The following is a 23365-nucleotide window of genomic DNA, read 5'->3' as shown; positions in this document are numbered from 1 at the left end:
GACCATGGAGGCAGAGACTGGAGTGATGTGGCCACAAGTCAAGGAATGGCAACAGCCACCAACATCTGGAAGAAGAAAAGAACAGATTCTCCCCTAGAGCCTTGTGAGGAAGCACGGTCCTGCCAGATTTCAGACTTCTGGTCTCAAGAGCTGTGAAAGAGTAAATTTCTGTTTTGCCAATTTTGTGGTAATTTGTTGAGGCAGCCCTAGGAACATAATACAACAATATATGAATAAATGGATGTAATTAATTCAAACAATACAGGATTATGTAAAGTAAAAAGGGTGATAGTCTCTTACATGCCACACAAAGCCCTCTGTGTTCCCCATGAGTAGTAACTGTTTGGTAATAACCCTTCTAGGCCTTTTACTATACATGTCACACACACACACACACTCACACACAGACACACACACGCAGAGGCATATGCACATAAATATAATTATGTGTCTTTTTTTAAAATAAATGATAGCATGGTATTCTGCTATTTGCTCTTTTTAAAATTCAATATTTCTGGGAGATATTTGCATGTCTGTACATAAAGATCTGCCTTATGCTTCAAAATGACTGCAGTATATTCTATGAACATAGCCTATGTCATTGTTTTCAATGATTCTAAACTTAGTAACAATATTACAATGATAAATCAAAGCTGACTCTCTTCACTTGGCTACAACTGAACTTATTTCCCCCCTTTTCAAACTACACATTAAATATATATATATATATAGAGAGAGAGAGAGAGAGAGTGTGTGTGAGAGAGAAAGAGAGAGATATTAGTACTGTTCACCAAATATTTCTGGCTATCTTCTGCCCTTGGAATTGGGTGTGACCAAGTGACTTGCTTTGGCTAGTGATATGTGAGCAGAAGTCACTAGTGTCATTTCCAACTGGAATCTTTAAGAGTGTGTCCACAATTTGACTCGTTCTTCTTCCCCTGCAGAGCAATTGCAGAAGCACTAAAGCAAGCCTCCATCAGCCTAGGTCTGTTGGTAAGGATGACACAGAATGGAGGGACAGGGACTTCCCTGGAGGCCCAGTGGTTAGGACTCCATGCTTTCACTGCCGAGGACGTGGGTTCCATCCCTGGTCAGGGAACTAAGATCCCACAAGCCGCATGGTGTGGCCAAAACAAACAAACAAACAAACATTTGACACCCCAGAGTGGAGGGACATATAGTGTGAGCAAGAAATAACCTTTGTGGGCTTCCCTGGTGGCGCAGTGGTTGAGAATCTGCCTGCCAATGCAGGGGACACGGGTTCGAGCCCTGGTCTGGGAAGATCCCACATGCCGCGGAGCAACTAGGCCCGTGAGCCACAATTACTGAGCCTGCGCGTCTGGAGCCTGTGCTCCGCAACAAGAGAGGCCACGATGGTGAGAGGCCCGCGCGCCGCGATGAAGAGTGGCCCCACTTGCCGCAACTAGAGAAAGCCCTCGCACAGAAATGAAGACCCAACACAGCCATAAAATTAAAAAATAATAATAAATAAATAAATAAGCAAATATGGGTAAGAAAAATATATTTAAAGAAAACAACAACAAAGAAATAACCTTTGTTGTTTTAAATCACTGAGATTTGACGGTTGTTTATTGCTGCAGCACAACACAGCTAATCATAACTGATTTTACATATATAATATATATGTGATGTATATATTATATATCATATGTACATATATTATTTAAAATATATATACATTTATATGTTTTTATATTCATATATATATATATTATATATCCTACCCTTCTAAAATTGGAGAAAGCTTAAAACAAGTAGTTTGAAAGAAAAATGTGTGGTTTATTACAGCCTGCTCAGTATTAATCAACAATACAATTAACAATGCACTTTTTACTTCCCGTTTAGTTATTTATCCTTTTTACATTTTCACTAAGATGATGAACTTAATGCCAGTGGAAATGAAACACCATGCTATCAATATCAGGCATATCACACTTGCCATAAATAAACAAATATATTGTGTGGATATGTGGGTCCGTGGACTTGCTTTTTTAATCTCTAAATGCCACTATGCTCTGCATCTATTAATGAGGCTGTAGGTTTCAGGTTATTTTCTTTGGTTTAATGTACATTTGAAATAACAGTGCTCTGCGGGCTCAGAGAACAGCCCTTCTCTCTTGCTTCTGGATGGGGGATTGGCAGGTGCTGTTTGCATTGGGGAGTGAGGAAGTGCTTTTTCCTGATCAACAGTGATGCCTCAAGCTGATTAAAGAACGTTGTTTGTAGAACTGGAAGGGGATCAAAATGCCTTCAGTGCTCCAAGTCAGAAAAGACAAGGCCTTGAAGGCTAATATGGTGAATATAACATGAGCCTTATGGTTTCCATGAAAGATATTGACGAGCCAAGCCTTTTCTCTCCTGGGTAGAAGAATATTTTTTAATGATATCTCTTAAATTGTCAGATTTAATAGAAAAAAATTAGAAGAAAACCCTCCTGCTTTCCCCCACCCAAACACTGCAATCAGAGACGTTTCCTTAATCATGCCTCTGACCCTATCACAATTCTATACGGAAGATGGGCAGCAAATACTGGCAGCCTCCCACTTTCCTGGGTTTGATGACGGCAGTCAGCGACACAATGAATGACGCCTCTGATGATGATGACATTTTAAATTTAAAATTCAAATATTCAAAAATGCCAAGGCGACCTATCACCTGTCACACCGGGATTTTAAGAGAGGATCTTAATCTGGGGGATACAGCATCACTCCTCTGTAGCAACTAAGGGGTAAAACAAAAGGAGAGGGCTTCCCTGGTGGTGCAGTGGTTGAGAATCTGCCTGCCAATGCAGGGGACACGGGTTCGAGCCCTGGTCTGGGAACATCCCACATGCCGTGGAGCAACTAGGCCCGTGAGCCACAACTACTGAGCCTGCGCGTCTGGAGCCTGTGCTCCGCAACAAGAGAGGCCGCAACAGTGAGAGGCCTGCGCACCACGATGAAGAGTGGCCCCCGCTCGCCGCAACTAGAGAAAGCCCTCGCACGGAAACGAAGACCCAACACAGCCAAAAATAAATAAATAAATAAAAAATTTAAAAACAACAACAACAACAACAACAAAAGGAGATGGTTCTTACCCACCAGATCCCCTAGACACGCTGCCCGCTCCAAGTTGATCCTGTGTTAGCAAAAGGGGCTGGACTCTATGCAATGATTCCTCAGGGAATTCTGGGCCCGGCGTAAATCAGTGCTACTTAAAGATTAATAGAACGTGGGTTTGTATTGGTGGAGTTTTCTCCTCCTTAGCTTGAACTAACCAAGGCAGCATTATCTATCATTCATTTACTTTCATATAGCCTCTGGATTATTGGCTTGATTCTCTCTTTTTTTTAAAAAAAAAGTCATTTATGCTGCTCTCAGATACTTAATAAATACCATCGTTTTAAATACAAATTGAGTTCAAATGTTTGTTATAAAGCGTTATTATGGTAGTGCTATGGTCTGAATGTTTGTGTCCCCCCAAAATTCATATGTTGCAATCCTAACCCCCAAAGGTGATAGTATTAGTAGGTGGGGCCTTTAGGAGTTGCTTAAGTCATGAGGTGGAACCCTCATGAATGGAATTAGTGCCTTATAAAAGAGGCTCCAGAGAGACCCCTAGCCCCTTCTGTCATATGAGGATTCAATAAGAAATCTGAAACCCAGAAGAGGACCCTCACCCAACTATGTTGCCACCGTGATCTCCAACTTCCAGACTCCAGAACTGTGAGAAATAAATTTCTGTTTTTTATAGACTACCCAGTCTGTACTATTTTGTTATAGCAGCCTGAACAGACTAATACAGGTAGGCAGGATTCTAAGATGGTCTCAGGATTCCTGTGCCCCAGTGTACGCACACCTTCCCCAGGTTACTCAGTTAAACACTGATCTAGGTGCTGCTGTGAAGGGATTCTGCAAATGCAATTAAATTCCCAAATCAGTTGACCTTAAAATAGATTATCCTCAGTGGCCCTTAAAGGAACTGGGTTCTCCGGGTGAAAGAGATTTTGAAGTGTGAAAGGGCCTATGGAGGGGCCACATGGCAAGGAACTGTGGGTGGCCTCCTAACATCCAGCCCATCTTTAGAGCCCTGCCTAATATCCAGCAAGAGAAGAGGGGCCAGGGTCCTACAGCTTCAAGGAACTGAATTCTGCCAACAACTACGTGAGCTTGAAAGAATACCCCAAGCTTTAGAAGGGAATCAGCCCAGCTGACACATTGATTTCAGTCTTGTGAGACCCTGAGCCAAGAGCCTAATTCGGCCATGCCCAAGCTTCTGACTCCAGAAACTGAGGTAATGAATGAGTGTTTGAAGCTGCTAAGTTTATGGTAATTGGTTATGCAGCAAAAGAAACCTAATACAAACAGATATAGGCCTTGCTCTGGCCTAAAATGTAAAGAAAGTATAATGTAATTTTAACTTTTGGCCCTCATTCTTCTTCCTTTAGAACAAGATAACAAATGTGTAGTTTAACATGCCTTTTGATTATTAAATAATTAAATTTAAAGTTTAAAATCTAATACTTTGTTTATATTTATCCAAAACCTGGAGGATTTCCTAGAGGTTAGGATTATTAATAAGTACTCCTTATTCTCTTTTCCATTTTTTTCACAACATTTCTACCGTAATTATTAGGTTTTAGAATTCAAAGTTTATCGTTGTAAGATATAAAATGGAATTCACTTTCCCAAATTCAAACATATGCAGTAACAAAATAGTAAAATAAACAGGAAAACTCCTTGTAATACATTCATCCAATGAAATAACTCTACACCATGACTGGTATTTCACTGGTAATAATAATCCTACAAGATGAATGAAAACAATTTCATCAAATAACACCAATACAAAAAAACTAAAATGACAAATAGTAACGTTCCTATATTTTAATTATAAATGGCTATCCACATAACTGAATTTTCTTTTAGTCTGCTTCAAGACTTAAAGGATTTTCTTTTTCTTTTCTGTATTAATCATTGAAGCTTAGTTTCTAATTAATTTTGGAGCATCTGGATCTTTGAGCTCCTTGGATGAAGGTATTGTTTAATGCTAAGGTTATTTGCTGGTTTGTTTTTTGTCTCAAATAATTGGTTGCATTTTAATGGCAACATATGAAAGGACAAATTTGAACAGCTCAGATACCAGCGCAGAAGGTACTTTAGCTGAAGCACCCTCCCCCAAATCAAAAATCAATGAAACAGCGCCCTTTTGTGGTAGAAGGGCAAAATTATCGGTACGTTAACAGTACAGTAAAAATCTTGCTGAGATACAATTGGTAAGCATAAAATAATTTTCTCTTTTAAAAAATTAGAAAGAGTTAAGCAGAACATTTTAGAGTAGTCATTCTCTAAATGACAGAGTGGATTATGGGGATTCACAGGGTGTTTAGAAAGCCAAAAGGGAGCCATTGTATCTGCTGGGAAAAGTGAAAATCAAGGATTAACAGCCTTTAACACATAGGAAATTAAATTATCCCTAACACAAGTAGCAGAGCAATCTCAGCAGCAGTTTGTCCTCCAATGACTCTTCCACTGAGATGGAGCACAAATGAAAGTAAGCTGATTCTTCAGATAAATGGGATAATGTTAGACATTTACATGACCCTTTAGAATCATTGACTCATTAATACTGATACTCAGCAACATCTGTTTTGCTAGCTGTATTTTATAATTGAAATCACTGAGGCCCAGGGAAGTTAGGAAAGTAGTAGGGTCAATATTTGAAACCCATTGTTTCCAATTCCCTAAACTAAAATAACTGGGTTTATCCAATGGTCTACTACACAGAATGTACCCCATTCTGTACCTGGCCGTTTACCAGCAGAAAGGTGGCATGGCTGGGTCATTACTGCCTGGACTCTGTAACCAAACTGCTTGGGTTCCAAGTCTTGCTTGAGTGTGTGGCCTGGGGCAATTATTCAATCCTCCTGTACTTTGGTCTCCTTGCCTGCAAAATGAAATTGGTAACAGTATTACAGTCAAGGCATTGTTTTGAGGATTAAATGAGAAAACACAGGAAAAGTGCTTAGAGCAGGGCCTGGCACCTAGTAAAAGCTTGAGAAACATTAGCGGTAAGTAGTTGATGCTGCATAGATTGACAACCTCTTCAAAAACTTGCAAACTTTGCGTTCTATTTAAAGACTTCTAGGATGCATATCAGATATCAACAATGGTAAATTACTTGGGAGAAGTAGACTTTGCGTGCAAGCAGAACTTCGTTTTTATTTGGCGTCCTTCAGAATTGTTGGAATGTGTTGCAACAAGCAGGTTAATAAATAAAGACAGAATATTTCAAAGCCTGCTTCAGTAATCCCCTCTAGCCCTTGGAGCTCACCGTCCAGAATTCCTTTTATATACTTAACCTCCCTGCCCTCTTAGCTCTTTGTAAAGGTGCCCCACCCTCTCTGGGCTAACACCTGGATGAGTCCTTTTGATTATAATCCAGTGGTTGCTGATGTCTGCACTCCCAGGGCGCCTCTGCAAAAAAGGCAGGCAAACACTACAAACTCCTGCAGCAGAAACACGCTGGTGTTCAGCCTGAAGGAGACTGCAGTCAGGCACCAGGTAAACCGGACCACAGTCAGAGATCTCCACCAGCAAGAGAGCACTACAAGCTGCCACAGCATTATGCTATCTGGGCACCAGGTTGTCCATCTGCGCTCGGATTGACAAGGAAAGGGAAAACTGCAAAGGAAGCAGGCCAGCAAGCATCCTTCCCAGTGTGGCACTGAAATTTAGAACTGCTGGAGAATCCTGAAGCAGTTTCATCAGGACTTTTAATATCCAGTGAGGAGTTTTTAAACAAACAGGCAAGTCTTCGGCAAGTTCCTTAATCTCCTTTGTAAAGTGGGCGTGTATTCGTTAGGGCAACACCAGCTGCTGTAAGAGAAGTTTATTTCTCCCCTGCAAGCGACCCCTGTGGATGCTCCTGGGTAGGCAAGGCAGGGCTGTGCTCTGCACAGTTCTTCAGGGAACTATGAACAGTTCCCTGAAGAACTGCACAGTTGGTGCGAGGGGTTGGTGTGTGTGCTGTCTAACATGCAGGCTTCCAAGATCCCCTGGGCTTTGGCATCCATTCAGGAACAGGAAAGAGCAATATCCATGGGAGGTTTTTAAGGGTCAGGCCTGGAAAGGGTGCCATTCCATTCTGTGGCCACACCTATCTATGTGCAAGGGAGGCTGGGAAATGTGCTTCACCTGTGCCCAGAGGAAAAAAGGACATGGATTTGGTTAACAGAGAGCCAGTCTCTGCCACAAGAAATCACATGTAGACCAGCACTGTAAAAAGAGGTGAGACCAGAGTGGGCCGAGCTGGAGTATTCATAGGTACAAGCGCTGAGGTGATGGTAGAGCCAACTGACTTAGGGCTAAGGGGTCTGAGTTAAGGACAGACAAGGAGTCACCAGTGACTAGTTATGTGACTAGTTCTGGCCAATAGGCAGAAGCAACATGTATCACTTCTGGACTGAGCTTTTAATTGCCAGCATAGGCTGTCTCGAGGGCTCCCTTCCCTCTGCCAATGAGCAGCAAAGAGTGTTCCAGTGAGGACTGGCTCCATCAGCCTGGGCCCTGGAGAAAGAATACAGAATGGATCCTACAGGTACCCACGCACCATCTTGTTTTAAGTCACTGGTATTTTTGAAGTTGTATATTACTGCAGCATAACCTAGTTTATTCTGACTGATAGAGAAACATATTTGTATCTACAAACAAATCAACAAAAAGGCATTCTTGGCCATTTTAGATCATAAGCCCCAAGAACAAAGGGAGCATGCTTTTGAGAACATAATTTGTACATTATTGCTGCCATGCAAGCAAAAGAAGTGCTTGATGGGCCTTGGATTATTTTAAATACTGATAACATCAACTTCCAACAGAGCCCCAGACATACTCTCTACCTTAAAAGGTTATTAGTCCCAATTTAGAGAAAGTTTAAATTTACGAAATGCTAAAGAGAGATGTTGAGGACATGTAATCAGAAGTAAAAGAAAAATGAAAATGGGAGAGCTTTGGAGGGAATCATGGGCAGCTGTTAGAAGCATTTTTATGTAGGGGTCAAATCCTGTTGCTGTCTGTCCTCTAGGATCTCTAGAACTGACCTCCTGCACTGTTGGTTGCCTTATGGGCCCTCCTAGCGCTCTGGTCTGTGGACCAGCCCTGTAATGTTCACCTAACTTGTGCAATTCTGTCTCAGATCTCACTCATATCGTCCCACACTGCAGATAATTTGACATTAAAATGCAGTGAGGGGAGTTCCCTGGTGGCCCAGTGGTTAAGAATCTGCCTGCCAATGCAGGGGACGCGGGTTCGATCCCTGGACCAGGAAGATACCACGTGCCACGGAGCAACTAAGTCCGTGCTCCACAACTACTGAGCCTGCGCTCTAGAGCCCGCGAGCCACAACTACTGAGCCCGTGTGCTGCAATTACTGAAGCCCATGCACCTAGAGCCCAAGCTCCGCAACGAGAAGCCACCGCAATGAGAAGCCCGTGCACTGCAACAAAGAGTAGCCCCCGCTAGCCGCAATCAGAGAAAGCCCACACGCAGCAACAAAGACCCAACGCAGCCAAAAATAAATAAATTTATACTTTAAAAAATGCAATGAGTGAGGGAACATGACTTTTTAATATGTTCCCCTAGAGTAAGTGATCAAACAGGATACTCTAGTTCTGCTCACTTTAGCATAACAGGAAGCGCCAATGTTCCCAGCCAGCTGGTTGAGCTTCCTTAACTATTGCTCAACAAGTAGACTATAAACTCCTTAGATACAAGAGCTATCTTTTATTCATCTGTGAATAGCATGGTAATTAGTGAAGAGACTGTTTTGGATTCAGCCAGATTCTGGCTTGAATATTGATTCCATCATTTAATAACTGTGTAATCTTGGACACTTAACCTCTGTAATCCTGTTTCATCGTCTGTAAAACGGGGATAATAGTGCCTGACTCCATTGACTTGTTGTGGAAATTAAATGTGACACTTCTTTGTAAAGCTCCTGGTGCAGCTCAAAAGTCTTTGTTGAGAGCTTGGAGGAACGGTGGCTTCCATCCAGCCAAGAGTATGATCTCAGAAGAGACTGTGTGTTAGTCTCTATCAAATTGAAAGGAAAATTCCTTTGCCAGAGGCTATAAATGCCATCATGTTGAGGTTGAACAGATAATGTTTACCTCAAAGGAAGAGATTAGTTTCCATTTTATCTGCACTGTTTGAATTTTTATATGGATTAAAAATACAAGAAATTAAAAATAAATACGGCTTTTTAGAGGGGAAAAAATGTTGGGCTGGCAGGGGTGCTGGCTTGTTTGCTGGCTCTTTTAGCTCTTTCAGTGATAGCAAAAGCAACAGACAACATACTAATAATTGTATATTAATACAAAACACTAATAATTATCCATATTAATAAGGCAGCCCCATTCCCATATGGACCTGGGGGTAGAAATAAAGTACAATAATCCTTTAGAGTTGCACCAAATCTTCGCAAGACTTTAAACTAGCTTCCATGTACAGACGGTTCCGACTTCCCATGGTTCCACTTACAATTTTTGGACTTTGCCATGGTGTGAAAGTGATACCCACCTGGAATTTTTATCTTTTCCGGTCTAGCGTTACTCTCCCGTGATGCTGAGCAGGGGAGCAAGTCCCAGCTCCCAGACAGCACAGGGTAAACAACCGATACACTTGCAACCATTCTGTTTTTCACTTTCAGTACAGTGTTCAAAAAATTACATGAGATACTCAACACTGTCATAAAATAGGCTTTGTGTTAGATGATTCTGCCCAATTGTAGACCAATGTAAGTGTTCTGAGCAGGTTTAAGGTAGGCTGGGTTAAGCTGTGATGTAGGGTAGGTTAGCTGTGTTAAATAAATTTTCAACTTAAGACGGGTTTATCAGGACGTAACCCCGTCGGTAAGCGGAGGAAGACCTGTTATTATGGTTGTCTCCCTTAAGTCTTCTGCGTGGTTTCCACCCCTCCGAGGCAATTTCACCTCCAGGCAATTGTAGGGAGGGGAGAAACTGAGGCGGGGTTGGGGGGAGACTGTGGGACCGGCTACAGCGCCCACACCGCGGGCCTCCTGCTGCTCTCAACCCCGGGACGCGGGCTGTTACAGCGGTTTCGGTGCGGAGCCCGGAGCGCTCAAGCCGCCGCCAGGAGGTCCCACCGGCCGGGAGCTCCGCGGAGACCAGGCCGAGGGGGCGGGCCCGAAGCCTCGGCCTCGCCTCCGCCCGCGCCGCGCTGAGCCCGCCGCTTCCCAGCCGTTTGCTCCGGGCGGCCTCGCGGGGCCCGGAGCTCTGACCGGGGACCGCCGCCAGCATGCTGCAGAAGCGGGAGAAGGTGCTGCTCCTGAGGACCTTCCAGGGCCGGACGCTGCGGATCGTGCGGGAGCATTACCTGCGGCCCAGCGTGCCCTGCAACAGCCCGCTCTGCCCGCAGCCCGCCGTCTGCCGCAACGGTGAGGGCACGGGGTGGAGGCTGGGGAGGGTGGGCAGACGAGGACCGGCGGGAGCGGGGCGGCCCGGGCGGGATCGGCGGGGGGCCGAGACCGGGCAGGCGTCAGGGCGGCGGGGCCGGGGTAGAGCGGCGGCGCGGGGCGCCGGGGTAGAGCGTCGGCCGTGAGGCGGAAGGGCGCGTCCCAGAGGCGGAGCGCGAGGCCGTGGTGGCGCCGAGTCCGAGGCCCCCGGGCCTCCGCCGGCCTCCAGACATCATCTCCGGCCCGGCTGCAGGTCGGGCGCGAGGGGCCGGCGGCTTCCGAGCCGCAGAGAGCTGGGCCACGGCTCCGCTGTCGCTCTACACCGACTCCCGACTGCTCTGCCCGGGAAAACGGAAGGGCCGAGAGGCAGGCGCCCCCGCGGCGCAGAGGCCGGGGTTTGGGGCTTTCCGAGGGGCCTGTGGGCGCTGGAGCGTCCTGCCCCCAGGCTCGCCGCGGTGAAATCCGGAGGACCCGAGCTGTGGGCCCTGCAGTGCGAGCCGGGCGCACGGAGCTGACGCTCGTTGTACATTTCTTTGCTTTGCTCCCTGCCAGCCCCGAGGCCTCAGACATTTATCCAGTGGAGAGCCCTCTTGACTGTAGGATTTGTGGATCATCTGGGCCCTCATTGTACAGGAAGGTCATGGGGAAATTGGATTTGGGTCGGCTGCCCACTACACCTTCCTCCACTTGATTTCTAGGCTGCTGGGGTGGCCGACTTAACGATGGAGGTTACTGGTTCTCTTCCCTATGGTGGGAGAGGAGCGTGGTGGTCCTTTTCAGCGAATATTTGGGATCCTCAGCTTACGGTTAAGGTGAACATTTCAATTACAGCTTGACTAAACAGCTCCGAGACGCGGGCTAGGTGGAAATGCCACCACCGCCCCTGCTTGCACTGCGCATCTTTTTAGTCAATTCAGTCTTTTTGGCCCTTGGAGACTTTTGAACACGTTCACAAGCTTGAGACACAACTGACTTGAAACGGCTGGGCTTAACCAAGTGGTTAACATGTGTATTTGGGGAGCCCTATTGGAATGTGAGTGTAGGTCAATGGGTTAACAATATATAGTTAAGTTGTGCTGAAGATTTGCTTGTTTTTGTGGTTTTTTAAAAATCCGTCATCTTCTACACTACTGGCAACACCATAAACCACGTTGAGCTTTTATTACCACAGCTTCAGAAAAATGAAGGTGCTGAATTTACCTGAACGTTGGGCCTCTACCAAAGTAGATTTGTCTTGTCTTTTAAAAACTTCACAGTGTAGTTAAGATTGGAAGTTTTCCTGCACACTGGGGCACCGTGACATTGAAATCATATTAAACTAAGTTTGCAAACGTTGCCTAATCTCTTCTGTTTTGAATTATGCTTCAGATGGGAAACTCTTGTCTAGTGACGTGACTCATTACATGATCCCAGACTGGAAAGTCGTTCAAGATTACCTCGAGATCCTTGAGTTTCCTGAATTGAAGGGAATTATTTTCATGCAAACGGCTTGTCAAGCTGTGCAGCATCAGAGAGGCCGGAGGTATCTGTTTTGCATTATTTATTTATTTATGGTGCAGATTTTTTTTTTCCACCCTTAGAAAAGTTTCCTTGTTGGAGAGAAAGGGGAGGAATTCATTATTTTCGTCAGAAAGGACTTTTGGAGCTAATTTGGCATTCTCTTTGCCAGTGAGGAATGCAGTAACATTATTTTATATTTCTGCTTCAACACCTGGCCAAAAGATCTGACTGTAGATCAATAAACTGCAGTGTCCCAGGATGTGGGTATTTAAGATTCTTGGCTTTTGGTTTGCATTTTTATAGTAGCAGAGCTATTGCCTATATCATGTTGAAGACTGCATGTTATTTAATCTTCTTATTTATAGATATATTGTTTAAGAAACTTACATTTTTTCCCCCTTGGGAAAAAGAAAGTATTTTAAAATTTGAGGCTCCTTTATTGTGGAGGCAAATTGTACTTGTGGTGATTTATTCAATGAAACCAGAATTAACTTGTTTTATTTTTAGATTACTAGTATAACCACCAACCATAGGAATTATATTTGCTAAACAAAGAATTTCTGATTGAAATCAGTCTAAAATGCTTGCCTTGTACCTAAATGAAGAACTGTTGTTCACCTTTTAAACAAATACTCTATAAATGGTTTTGCTTCCTTTACATTGGGAAAAGATTTGTGATTTGAACTTGAAGACTGTATGGAAACAGCATATTAGGATTATATACCCAACCTCTTAACAGCACAAGTTAAGCAGAAATTATGTGTTTATTCTTTTTCAAATGTTGTGGTTTCTTCAGACCTTGGTAGTAAAAGATGAAGTGTGTTTATTTGTATATGAAAATGATAAGTTGTCCTTATTACATGCTCAGTTCAAAAAAATATGCATTAACTAGGTTGTGTGCAGGTTTTTCAGATAGAATATTTTTATATGAGCTTGAAGTTGATTTTGTTCAGACACAAAGATATAGATGTTTATACACATCCAGGTTTAAATGCTGCTCCAGGTGTCGTATTTCAATTTCTGCTACTAAAATCAATTTGTTGTTATCATGTGGGTTGCTAACACACTGCCGAGCCTTTTCAACTTTTGTTTTCTAAAATATTTTTAATATTAAGGATTGTATTAAAAACCAATTCCTGGGACATTCAAAAGCAAAGAATTGGAATTTAAATGTCTTTTTTCCTGAACATTTCAAAAGTAGTTAACTTGATGAAAAACGATTGGTTTTCCATTGCTTTACCGTGTCTCTGTATGCACTAAATGTGAAGACAAAAGCTGAGGAATTATGGAACAGGCCCACAGGATAATACTCTGGTTTTGCCATTGGTGAACACTTTTTGAGTTCCTAGTTCCAGGCCTTCTGGAGTACAAAAAGAAGTCTTGTTCCCTATCTCAACAAACTTGTTGTCTTGTTGGGATTAAATGCAAGAAGCAAGAAGGTAATTATGGGGGCTTTCCTGGTGGCACAGCGGTTGAGAATCTGCCTGGTAATGCAGGGGACACGGGTTTGAGCCCTGGTCTGGGAAGATCCCACATGCCGCGGAGCAACTAGGCCCGTGAGCCACAACTACTGAGCCTGCGCGTCTGGAGCCTGTGCTCTGCAACAAGAGAGGCCACGATAGTGAGAGGCCCGCGCACCGCGATGAAGAGTGGCCCTCACTTGCCGCAACTAGAGAAAGCCCTAGCACAGAAACGAAGACCCAACATAGCAATCAATCAGTCAATCAATAAATCTTAAAAAAAAAAAAAAAAGAAGGTAATTATGACATCCTTGGGCACATGTAAGATAATTTAATGTGGACTATGCAAAGTGCAGAAGTAAACATGGGGTGTGGGGATTTAAAAAGCCCTCCGAAGGAAATAGGTTTGAGACTGGTCTTAATGCAGGGAAATGAACATGATTGATGAAGAGGAACAAGAGGCAGGAAAAGGAGTCAGCAGGTTTGGGACTTTGTGCTTTCTTTACCTGTTGAGCGACCAGCAGGTGTATTCAGGTTGAAACAGCTAAAGGACCACAATTACCTAAGCCCTGGAAAGTGTCATATATTAAAAGCTAACTTTAAAGTTGATGATAGTCATTCAATATGTAAGATCCAGGAGATTTGCTTGATTAATTTGGCCTTCATAAGTGTTATGCGTAAGTCATTTGAGTTTTTGTATTTAACCAAAGGTGGCCTAGCAGAGGCTCTCTGGTGCTTTGCTTCATTTAATGTTGGAAAACATTTTGTTTTTCAGTTCTTCCTCAGAGATTTTTGAGATGCTGGTAAATAATTCATTCTATTTTATATGCTTTTAAGAATATTATTACTTAGGAAAGGTTTGTCAGGTGAAAATACCTAGTCTGGTCTAGTGTCTGGTAGAAGGATGCCTTGCTTTCTCCTTTTGACCTCCTCCTGAATGCCTTCTGTATAGCTTGAATCTCAGTTTCTTCGTACATAACATAAGACTGGAATCAAAATATTATAGTGGGAGAGGATCTAAGAGGTCAACATGATCCCCATCCTACATCAGTGTTACTCAACATGAGTAAGGTAGTCGACTTTGTTTCTAAAAGAAAAAAATTCTCATGGATACCCAGTGTTAATTTAAATTATTTTATTGTATTGTTACTTAAATATGTTTCAACATAAATCTAGGCAGAAATCCTCATACCTAAGTACTTAATGCAACCCTAAACCCAAATCAGACCTTCAAACTAAACAAGGCAAGGCTACAAATGAATATTAATTTAATGTGACCAATGACATTATTTTACTGACATGAAATCACCAGAGTTGGGTTTTGTTTTTTTTTTTAAAGAAGAGAAAGGTAATTTTAAATTTATTTATTTATTTATTTATTTATGGCTGTGTTGGGTCTTCGTTTCTGTGCGAGGGCTTTCTCTAGTTGCGGCGAGCGGGGGCCACTCTTCATCGCGGTGCGTGGGCCTCTCACTATCGTGGCCTCTCTTGTTGCCGAGCACAGGCTCCAGACGCGCAGGCTCAGTAGTTGTGGTTCACGGGCCCAGTTGCTCCGCGGCATGTGGGATCTTCCCAGACCAGGGCTCGAACCCGTGCCCCTTGCATTGGCAGGCGGACTCTCAACCACTGCACCACCAGGGAAGCCCCAGAGTTGGGTTTAATACTAGAAAGACACAGCCTCTATGGCTACAGGCATAAGCTCTATATTTAATATGATTTTGTACTTTGATTTCAATAATATCAATGCAGAAAAATACCTGTCCTCATAAGTATATTGTACAAAACAGTATGAAAAATGTCAAGTTTTTGATCAGGGTAATCACACATTCTGCTATCTAGTAACCCTCAAGTGCTTATTTACTGAGGGCTCATGTGATATCCCTGTAAGGCTGACCTGTCCACTGCCTTCAATCATGTGTTCAGGTGTTCATCTACAAATATTTATTGAGAGGCTCTATGTGCCAGAAACTGTGCTAGCACTGAGAATACAGTGGTGAGCAAAAGCAGACACACTCTTGAGCGGGAGACAGTCAGTAATCGATAACCAGAGAAACAGATGGAGAAGTGAGCTGTGACAGGCGCGCTGAGGGAGGGGTGCTGGGCTCAGGAGAGCCCAGACTAGGCAGGGAGGAAAGGCTTTCCTGAGTGAGATGCGTGTGCTGAGCTCTAAGGGATGAGTGTGAGGAAACCAGGCAAAGAAAGGAGAAAAGCTTTCCAGGCGAGGAAACTGCTGTGCAAGGCCATGGGGTGAGAGAACGTGGAGAATGAGGGAGGAAAGAGCCCTGGATTGGACTAAGGTAGGCCCCTGTGGGCCTCAGGGATGTGGTGAAGCGTTTTAAGTAGGGGGGATAACATGATCAGATTCCTGTTTTTAAAGGATTACTAGGCTAGTGGAGAAGAGGCTTGCAGAAAAGAAGAGGAGGCACTTGCTTTAGTTCACATGGGAGATGTTGGTAGCTTAGAGATGGAGAGAGAAATAGACATTTCTAAAAGCTGTTTAGTAGGTAAGATCCATAGAACTTCCTAAGTATATAACAAAGAGAGTTGAAAATATGTCCACACAAAAACTTGTGCGTGAATGTTTGTTCATAACAGCTCTATTCATAATAGCCAAAAATGGAAACAACCCAAATGTCCATCAACTGATAATGGCGACACAAAATGTGGTTTAACCATACAATGAAATATTATTCAGCCATAACAAGGAATGAAGTACTGATACATGCTACAACATGGATGAACCTTGAAATTATTATGCTAAGTGAAAGAATCCAGCCCCCAACACACACACACACAAATCATATATTGTATGATTCTGTGTATATGAAATGCCCAGAATAGGTAAATCCAAGAGACAGAAAGTAGGTTAGTGGTTGCCAGGGGCTAAGGGTCAGAGGGAATGGGGAGTGACTGCTTAATGGGTATAAGTTTCTTTTGGGGGCTGACAAAAGTGGAGTTAGATAGTGGTGATGGTTGCGTAATGCTGTGACTACACTAAAAACCATTGAATTCTACATCTTAAAAGGGTGAATTTTATGGTATGTGAATCATATCTCAATAAAGCTGTTTGTTTGTTTTTTAATGTTTATTTATTTATTTATATTGGCTGCTCGGGGTCTTAGTTGTGGCATGTGAACTCTTAGTTGGGGCATGCCTGCGGGATCTAGTTTCCCGACCAGGGACCAAACCCGGGCCCCCTGCATTGGGAGCACAGAGTCTTACCCACTGGACCACTGGGGAAGTCCCACTGTTTTGTTTTTTTTTTTTAATCTATAGGACTTAGTAATGGATTTAGATAAGTGAGTTAAGGGAGAAGGTGGTGTCAAGAATGACACTAAGGTTTCTGGCTTATGTAACTGGATAAAGAGGGGGAACACTGGAGAAGGTCGGGGGTGGGAGGTCGTGAGTTTGAGGTGTCTTGAGGCTTCCAAGAGGGCAGGCACTGACACCAAATGGCATTGCAGCCTGAAGCCTGGTCCAAAATATACTCCATTAAAAATGTTTTAAGACTATCACCTAATATAAATGGAAATAGAAACTTTTGAAATTCTTGGAGAAAACCCAAGGACCTCTGAATTTAAGTCTAGGAGACCCTACCTGGGTTCTGCAAAAACTGAAGAAATGCAACACTGAGTACAGGACTCACTTCCTTGTACCTCTCGCCACTGGTTGTGGGACACCCACTTCTAATCCCCAGAGAGTGTAGTCAGCAGGGGGAAGGGATGTTGCATCTGAAGGTAAGATCACCATTGAATAAAAATAGTAAAAAAAACCAAAAAATCAATCTAGAGAAGGTAAGTTTTGCTGTCCCCCTAAGAAATTGTCTGAAATGTTTAGGTAATGGAGATTTTGAAAGCACTTTAGCCAGACCAGGGAAACTAGGGTTTTTCTGTAAGCCTGGAATTTTTAAAACTTCCGATAATTTTATTGTACTTGACTATCTGGAACTGTTGTCCTGTCACTCAGGCCAGACTTGTTCAAGGCACCATGATGTTCTTTGCTGGCTCCACGCAGAATACTCATATATCTAATTCCATCATATGCACCACCAACCCTAACTAGCAAAAAATACGACTGTGTTGTATGGATGCACTATTAAATTAAAACCGTAAGCCCACATGCCTACAAGAAAACCCGACTGTCACACTCAGAGTGATTCACTGTTTCCTGCTTTCCCCATTAATATTCTTGTGCCATTTGTTCATTTGTTTTATCCGGATGATAGGTAGCTGACAAATGGAAGCACGCACTAAAAGTCTAAGGAAAATATATGGGAGTGAAACTTAAAATTGAGAAAATTCTTTTTGTTAAGTGATATATTTTTGTAAACATTGGCAAGGATTGTCATTACTTTCGTTTGGTGGTAAAGGCCCCGGGTCTGGCTTGTGGAACATCAGTATTTGGAGAGGACAGGATTCGAGAAGCCCCAGGTTTAAAGTACGGGTGTGCTGACCAATGCAGTGATGTATGTGAAGCCTAGCAAAGGAGTAACTGGGCTCTGAAAATGTCTCAGTTTGTCCCAGGACATTATTGTCTCGTATTTGGATCACTGTCGTCACAAAGGGTTGAGAGTTCATGGATTCTTTTGGAAAACAGTTATTGAGCGACTGCCATGGGTTAAGTACTAGAGATACAAGGAGGAAGCCTACTGTCTACTTTCTTGAGCTTTCTGTCCCCTCTCTCTCCTCCTTTGGGCCCTTTGTCTACCTAACTCTTACCCATCCTTCAGATCTGTTGCCTCCTCCTGGGTGCCTTCCTCGTCCCTCCCATGTTCCCGTCACACCGTGCACTTTTCCTTTCATGGCACTCATCCCACTGAAATGGGTAGTTCTATTTTTTTGTTTGTCTTATTTTGTTATGACGATTAGTATAGCTATTTTTTTTAATTGTGGTAAAATATATATAACATAAAATGTACCATTTTAACCATATCTAAGTGTACAATTTGATGGCATTGAGTACATTGACACTGTTGTGCAACCCATCTCCAGAACTTTTTTCATCTTCCCAAACTGAAACTCTACACCCATTAAACACTCATTCCCCATTTCCCCCTCCCCCAGACCCCTGGCAACCACTGTCCTACTTTCTATCTCCAGGTATTTAGCTACTCAAAGAAACTCCTATAAGTGGACTCATACAATACTTGTCCTTTTGTGACTGACTGGCTTATTTCACTCAGCATAATGTCTTCAACGTTCATCCATGTTGAGGATATGTCAGAACCTCCCTTTTAAGGCTGAATAATATTCCACGGTATGTATATACCACATTTTGTTTATCCATCCATCCCCCGACAGACACTTGGACTGCTTCCACCTTTTAGCTAATATGAATAATGTTGCTCTGAACATGGGTGTACAAATATCTCTTTGAGACCCTCCTTTCAATTCTTCGGGGTCTATACCCAGAAGTGGATTGCTGGATCATATGGTAGTTCTAGTTTTGACTGTTTTTGAGGAATGCATGGTTGTGTTGCGTTCACCGTGAGCAGGACCACGCAGACGAAGGGCCGCATCGGGAATGTCTAGGTGTGTCCCCTGAGGGCGCTCAGTGGAGCACAGAGGAGGAAGTTTGTAAACAAATACCTGCACTGGGTTCAGGTGCTTTATTAGGGGTGTGGATAAAGGGAGCAAAAACTGGAAAAGATCAGGAAGAATAGGCAATATTTTTTCAGTGTTTTCTCTGAAATAATAAATTTCAGATGTTTATAAAGCTTCTAGAATCTTTTATTGCTTAACCAAAAAGTGCTCATTTAAAAAAATTCATGCATGACAGAAATGCGTAAAGCAGAAAGCGAAAGTCCTTGCCTTACCCTCCTGCAGGGACGACCCTGTTAGCACGGTGATGGAGACTCTTGTATGCATATTCTAAGAGGTTTTGAAAAATGATTTTAAGTGTATCTTTGTGAAAGTGGGAAAATTACAGATTTAATGTGTTCTAGGCATTTCTGCGGGTGGGGAGGCAGCTTTTATTTACACAAGTGGAATTCTGTTAAGGAAAGCTGCCATTCACAGAAATGAAACTGAATCCCTTTATTTATTAGGACATTTTGTAAGTTGTAGTTACTTGATGATTCTTTTTAAGGTGGCTCAAAATTAGAATTACTAAGAAAGTAAAATCAGTGTTTCTTGTTTTCTGATGAAGTGTTGAGACGATGCAGATATTGGTAGTTAGCATTTATTTAGAGAGGATAAGTTAGAGAGTTCTGCCTTTGCTTTAATGAGAAGACTCATTTTTTAAAATCCGTGGCGGCAGGCTGGAGGTGGGAATGGAAGGGCACAAATGTTATTATGTTAAATGCCAGTTATCTACCTTGGATAATTTATATGTTAATTTAACATCTGGTTTAATATCAATCCATTTTAAAATAAACAATTGACTTCCTTTAAGATATTTGTGAATATTGTGTATTTCACATTATCTAGACAATTGAAAAGCACCTTCTTAGAAACTGACCCATATGAGACTTCATATTTTATTTTCTTTGGCTAAGATTATTGGAAAGATCTCCTGATGGGTTCTGGAAAACCTAGGGGCAGGACAGGAATAAAGATGCAGACATAGAGAATGGACTTGAGGACACGGGGACGGGGAAGGGTAAGCTGGGACGAAGTGAGAGAGTGGCATGGACATATATACACTACCAAATGTAAAATAGATAGCTAGTGGGAAGCAGCCGCATAGCACAGGGAGATCAGCTCGGTGCTTTGTGACCACCTAGAGGGGTGGGACAGGGAGGGTGGGAGGGAGATGCAAGAAGGAGGAGATATGGGGATGTATGTATATGTATAGCTGATTCACTTTGTTATAAAGCAGAAACTAACACAACAGTGTAAAGCAATTATACTCCAATAAAAATGTTAAAAAAAAAAAATTGAACATCTCTCTTCCATCGTACAAAGGATTAGAAAAATTTTATGTCCTAGTTTGATAGAGCTACCTGTTCACACTGTGTGTTAAATATAATTATTAAAAAAAAAAAAAAATCTCCTGATGGGGAAAAGCCTTAAAACTTTCTGTTAGTTGCCTGATAGATGAAGCTAGCCTTCATTCATATAAACGATGTGGCTGCATCTATAAAGTTCACAGATAAATTCCCAAACTTACCTTACATGTTCTTTTCTAGGGCTACCAGCAAAAAAGTAAAACATATTAATGTCTAATACCATTTACAGAACAAAGTGAGTTACAAAAATAAAGCACTAAACTCTGCTTGCCTCCATGTCCTTTGTGAGCCTATGACGAAGGGGCTGTGTGGGGCAGGGTTGTATAATTACATAATAAATAGCCAGAAAGGGAGAGGGGAGTAGAGGAGTTTAACTGATCCACAAACTAATTAACGAGGCCCTGCTCCAGCACATTCTAGCAGGCAAAACGGAGAAACAGCAGCCCAAGAGCGCAGCACACATTAAGGCCAATGTAAATAAGTGTTTCTCAGGTTTTAAACAATCAATCTTCTGCTCTAAAATACCTCATCTTTTCTGAACCTTAGCAAGAGGTGGCAGGAGATGAGTACCTGCTAGGTTAGATTTACTTTTCTCCTCTGTGTCACAGACAGTATAACAAATTGCGAAATCTCCTGAAGGATGCGCGTCATGATTGTGTTCTCTTCGCTAATGAATTCCAGCAGTCCTGCTATCTCCCTCGGGAAAGAGGGGAGTCCATGGAGAAGTGGCAGAGCAGGTATGGCCCTGAATAGCTGGGTTTTCACACGATCATCTTCTTTAATTTCTTTGTCATTGGTCATTTGGGAGTTGATCTAAATAGTATGGCGGAACAAACCAACAATGTTTCTGGAACCGTGGTTAATACTGAAATGCTTAATGTGTCAATATTCTAGATATGTCATTTGAATACATATATTTTAGAAATTGTAATTAAGGAGCTATAGGTGCCCAGAGTAAGTTTGCCCCAGACCTCTAAAGGCTAGTAGGATCATTCATTCCAGTGATCCAAAAGCCATACATAGCTTTAATGCTGTGTGAGTGCGTGCGCGCGTGCGTGTGTGCGTGTGTGTGTGTTTGAGAGAGAGAGAGGAAGAGAGAGCGGCAGGGACACGTCCTACTTTTAAGCTAAAATCATCTCACTTTTTCTGGTATAGGTTGCTTTAATATCCCAAGCAGTCTTATTAAACTGAAACTGTTAGGTTAATTCTAGTAAAGCTGTTTTAGGAAGTGCGGTGTCCTAATTGAGATCCACCTAAAAGCAGAACCTGAAGCAAGGATTTTGGAGGTGAGTTGTTTATGTGAGAAGCAATTCCCAGAAGCAGGAGTGGGGAAGTGGGGAGAGTGACACAGAGAAGGAGGGAAAGCAGTAAAGGATGTGTTACTGCTGAGGGAAACTGAGGCTCAGTCCTCTGGGAACCTCTAAGAAGCCATGTAGAGTGTGCCTCAGAAGTCACCTCCAAGGGTGGAGACGAGGGCATTTAGTTAGTTACCCCTTTAGCTGAGGGCCATTCCCCAGGGGCGTTAACTCCAGTCAGTGGGCCATTGATGAGGGATGGAACTGCCACCCAGCTGCAGCTAAAGTCAGAGGTGGGCTTAGGGTCCAGGTGCTAGGCACCCATAGCCTCTGCTTCAGTCTTCTGTAGAAGGCAGAAGAGACCTTAAGCTTTAAAATAGCTTATCCATATGAAACATTTACATCATCTTCTTTCTTATAATTCTTTATGTGTATAGCCATTAAATATTTAAATTCTGTAAAGCAAAATAAGCACTGGTATATACTGAGTCCTTAATAGAACTCAAGTTCCCACCAGCAAGGGAAAGCAAATCTTTCCCTAGATTGGATCATATGTGAGTACTCACACTTAGTAACTACACAGCCTTGCACACAGTCAGTACTCAGTGAATTTTTTTTTAAATTCTAGAACTAAAGGAACCTTACATAGCATCTTAATTTGCAGAAAGGGAAACAGATGCCTACAGAAATTGACTCTCTGAGTTGATCCACTTCATTGGACACATGATCCTTTTTTGAATACATGTCCCCAGACCTAGACTCCATTTTCCAATTCAGATTCTTTTCAGGAAGATTTTCAGACATTTCATATTGGTGGAGCCATATTGGATTTTGTCTTTATTGGATTATGATCTTCAGCTACTTGCAGCCTAGTTTTTCTCTTAGCCAAAGACTTGGTTCTTCATCTTTTAAGCCTCTCACAATTTAGCTTATCATCCCTGTGGTGCTGTGTGGCTCGTCCCTCCACTTAAAATGTGTTAAAAGGTGGCAGAGCCTCACGGTTGCTAGGCCATATCAAGAAATGAAAGAGGTTTCTGTGGTGGTTGGATGTCTTAGAGAAGAAGAGATATCAAGCACTTGCTGATTTGTCTTTGTATCCCCCAGTGTACCCAACCCAGGGCATGTTTATAATGGGTGCTCAGGAAGTATTTGTTGAATGAATGAATGAATGATTGTCTATATAAACCAAAGGATAAAAGATTAGAAGCCAGGTGTGAAGTTCTGAACAAGAGCTTGGGTTTGTCTGCCTCAGGAGGGCTCATGTACCTTTTGCTTTCTAGGAGCATCTACAGTGCAGCCACTTGGTACTATCACCACTGCCAAGACAGGATGCCAATCGTTATGGTGACAGAAGATGACGAGGCAATTCAGCAGTATGGAAGTGAAACGGAAGGAGTGTTTGTGATTTCCTTCAAGGTATTTCCAGCTGGTGTGTCTATATAAGTATGTGTGTGTGCGTGAGTGTGTGTGTCTGCGTGTGTTCATTTCCAAAGTACTGCCCATGAGGCTCTAGATGGCTTTGGCAGTACAGAAAAGGGAAAATAAAGAATGAAGGAAGACTTTATAAAGTTCCATGTCTTCATTACTCTCCAACTAATTAATCTTGAGTTTGCCAAATTTGGGCAAACTCCCTGTGACTGTAAGGCCTCCAGTATCCAAGACTGCAGCCCAATAAACTCCGGTTCATAGTA

The 23365-nt window shown here is 42.7% G+C and overlaps 1 protein-coding gene and 1 long non-coding RNA gene across 7 annotated transcripts in view; one reads left to right on the top strand and one right to left on the bottom strand.

Annotated features, from left to right (window-relative positions):
• Window positions 1-10629, bottom strand: part of LOC132359293 (uncharacterized) — a 35671-nt gene extending 25042 nt beyond the window's left edge. For 3 of the 4 annotated variants that reach the window (XR_009500801.1, XR_009500802.1, XR_009500803.1), the window contains exons 1-2: window positions 10392-10629; window positions 5806-5946 (exon numbers count right to left, since the gene is read on the bottom strand). This is a non-coding gene — a long non-coding RNA (uncharacterized LOC132359293). Of the gene's footprint in view, window positions 1-5805; window positions 5947-9575; window positions 9734-10391 lie in introns of those variants that run through there. The other variant, XR_009500804.1, reaches the window with a different exon arrangement.
• DIS3L (DIS3 like exosome 3'-5' exoribonuclease) overlaps window positions 10186-23365 on the top strand; it is a 34648-nt gene continuing 21468 nt past the window's right edge. Inside the window, exons 1-4 of one of the 3 annotated variants that reach the window (XM_059912973.1) lie at window positions 10186-10452; window positions 11839-11992; window positions 20988-21116; window positions 22955-23090. In XM_059912973.1, the coding sequence (XP_059768956.1) occupies window positions 10314-10452; window positions 11839-11992; window positions 20988-21116; window positions 22955-23090 (558 nt within the window). In that variant the 5' untranslated portion in view covers window positions 10186-10313. Of the gene's footprint in view, window positions 10453-10659; window positions 11283-11838; window positions 11993-20987; window positions 21117-22954; window positions 23091-23365 lie in introns of those variants that run through there. The other 2 variants (XM_059912972.1, XM_059912974.1) reach the window with 2 other exon arrangements.

This window comes from Balaenoptera ricei, chromosome 2, assembly GCF_028023285.1.
Source record: "Balaenoptera ricei isolate mBalRic1 chromosome 2, mBalRic1.hap2, whole genome shotgun sequence".
Taxonomy (NCBI): domain Eukaryota; kingdom Metazoa; phylum Chordata; class Mammalia; order Artiodactyla; family Balaenopteridae; genus Balaenoptera; species Balaenoptera ricei.
The sequence above is the reverse complement of the archived record's forward strand: the minus strand, read 5'-3'. Positions and strand labels throughout refer to the sequence as shown.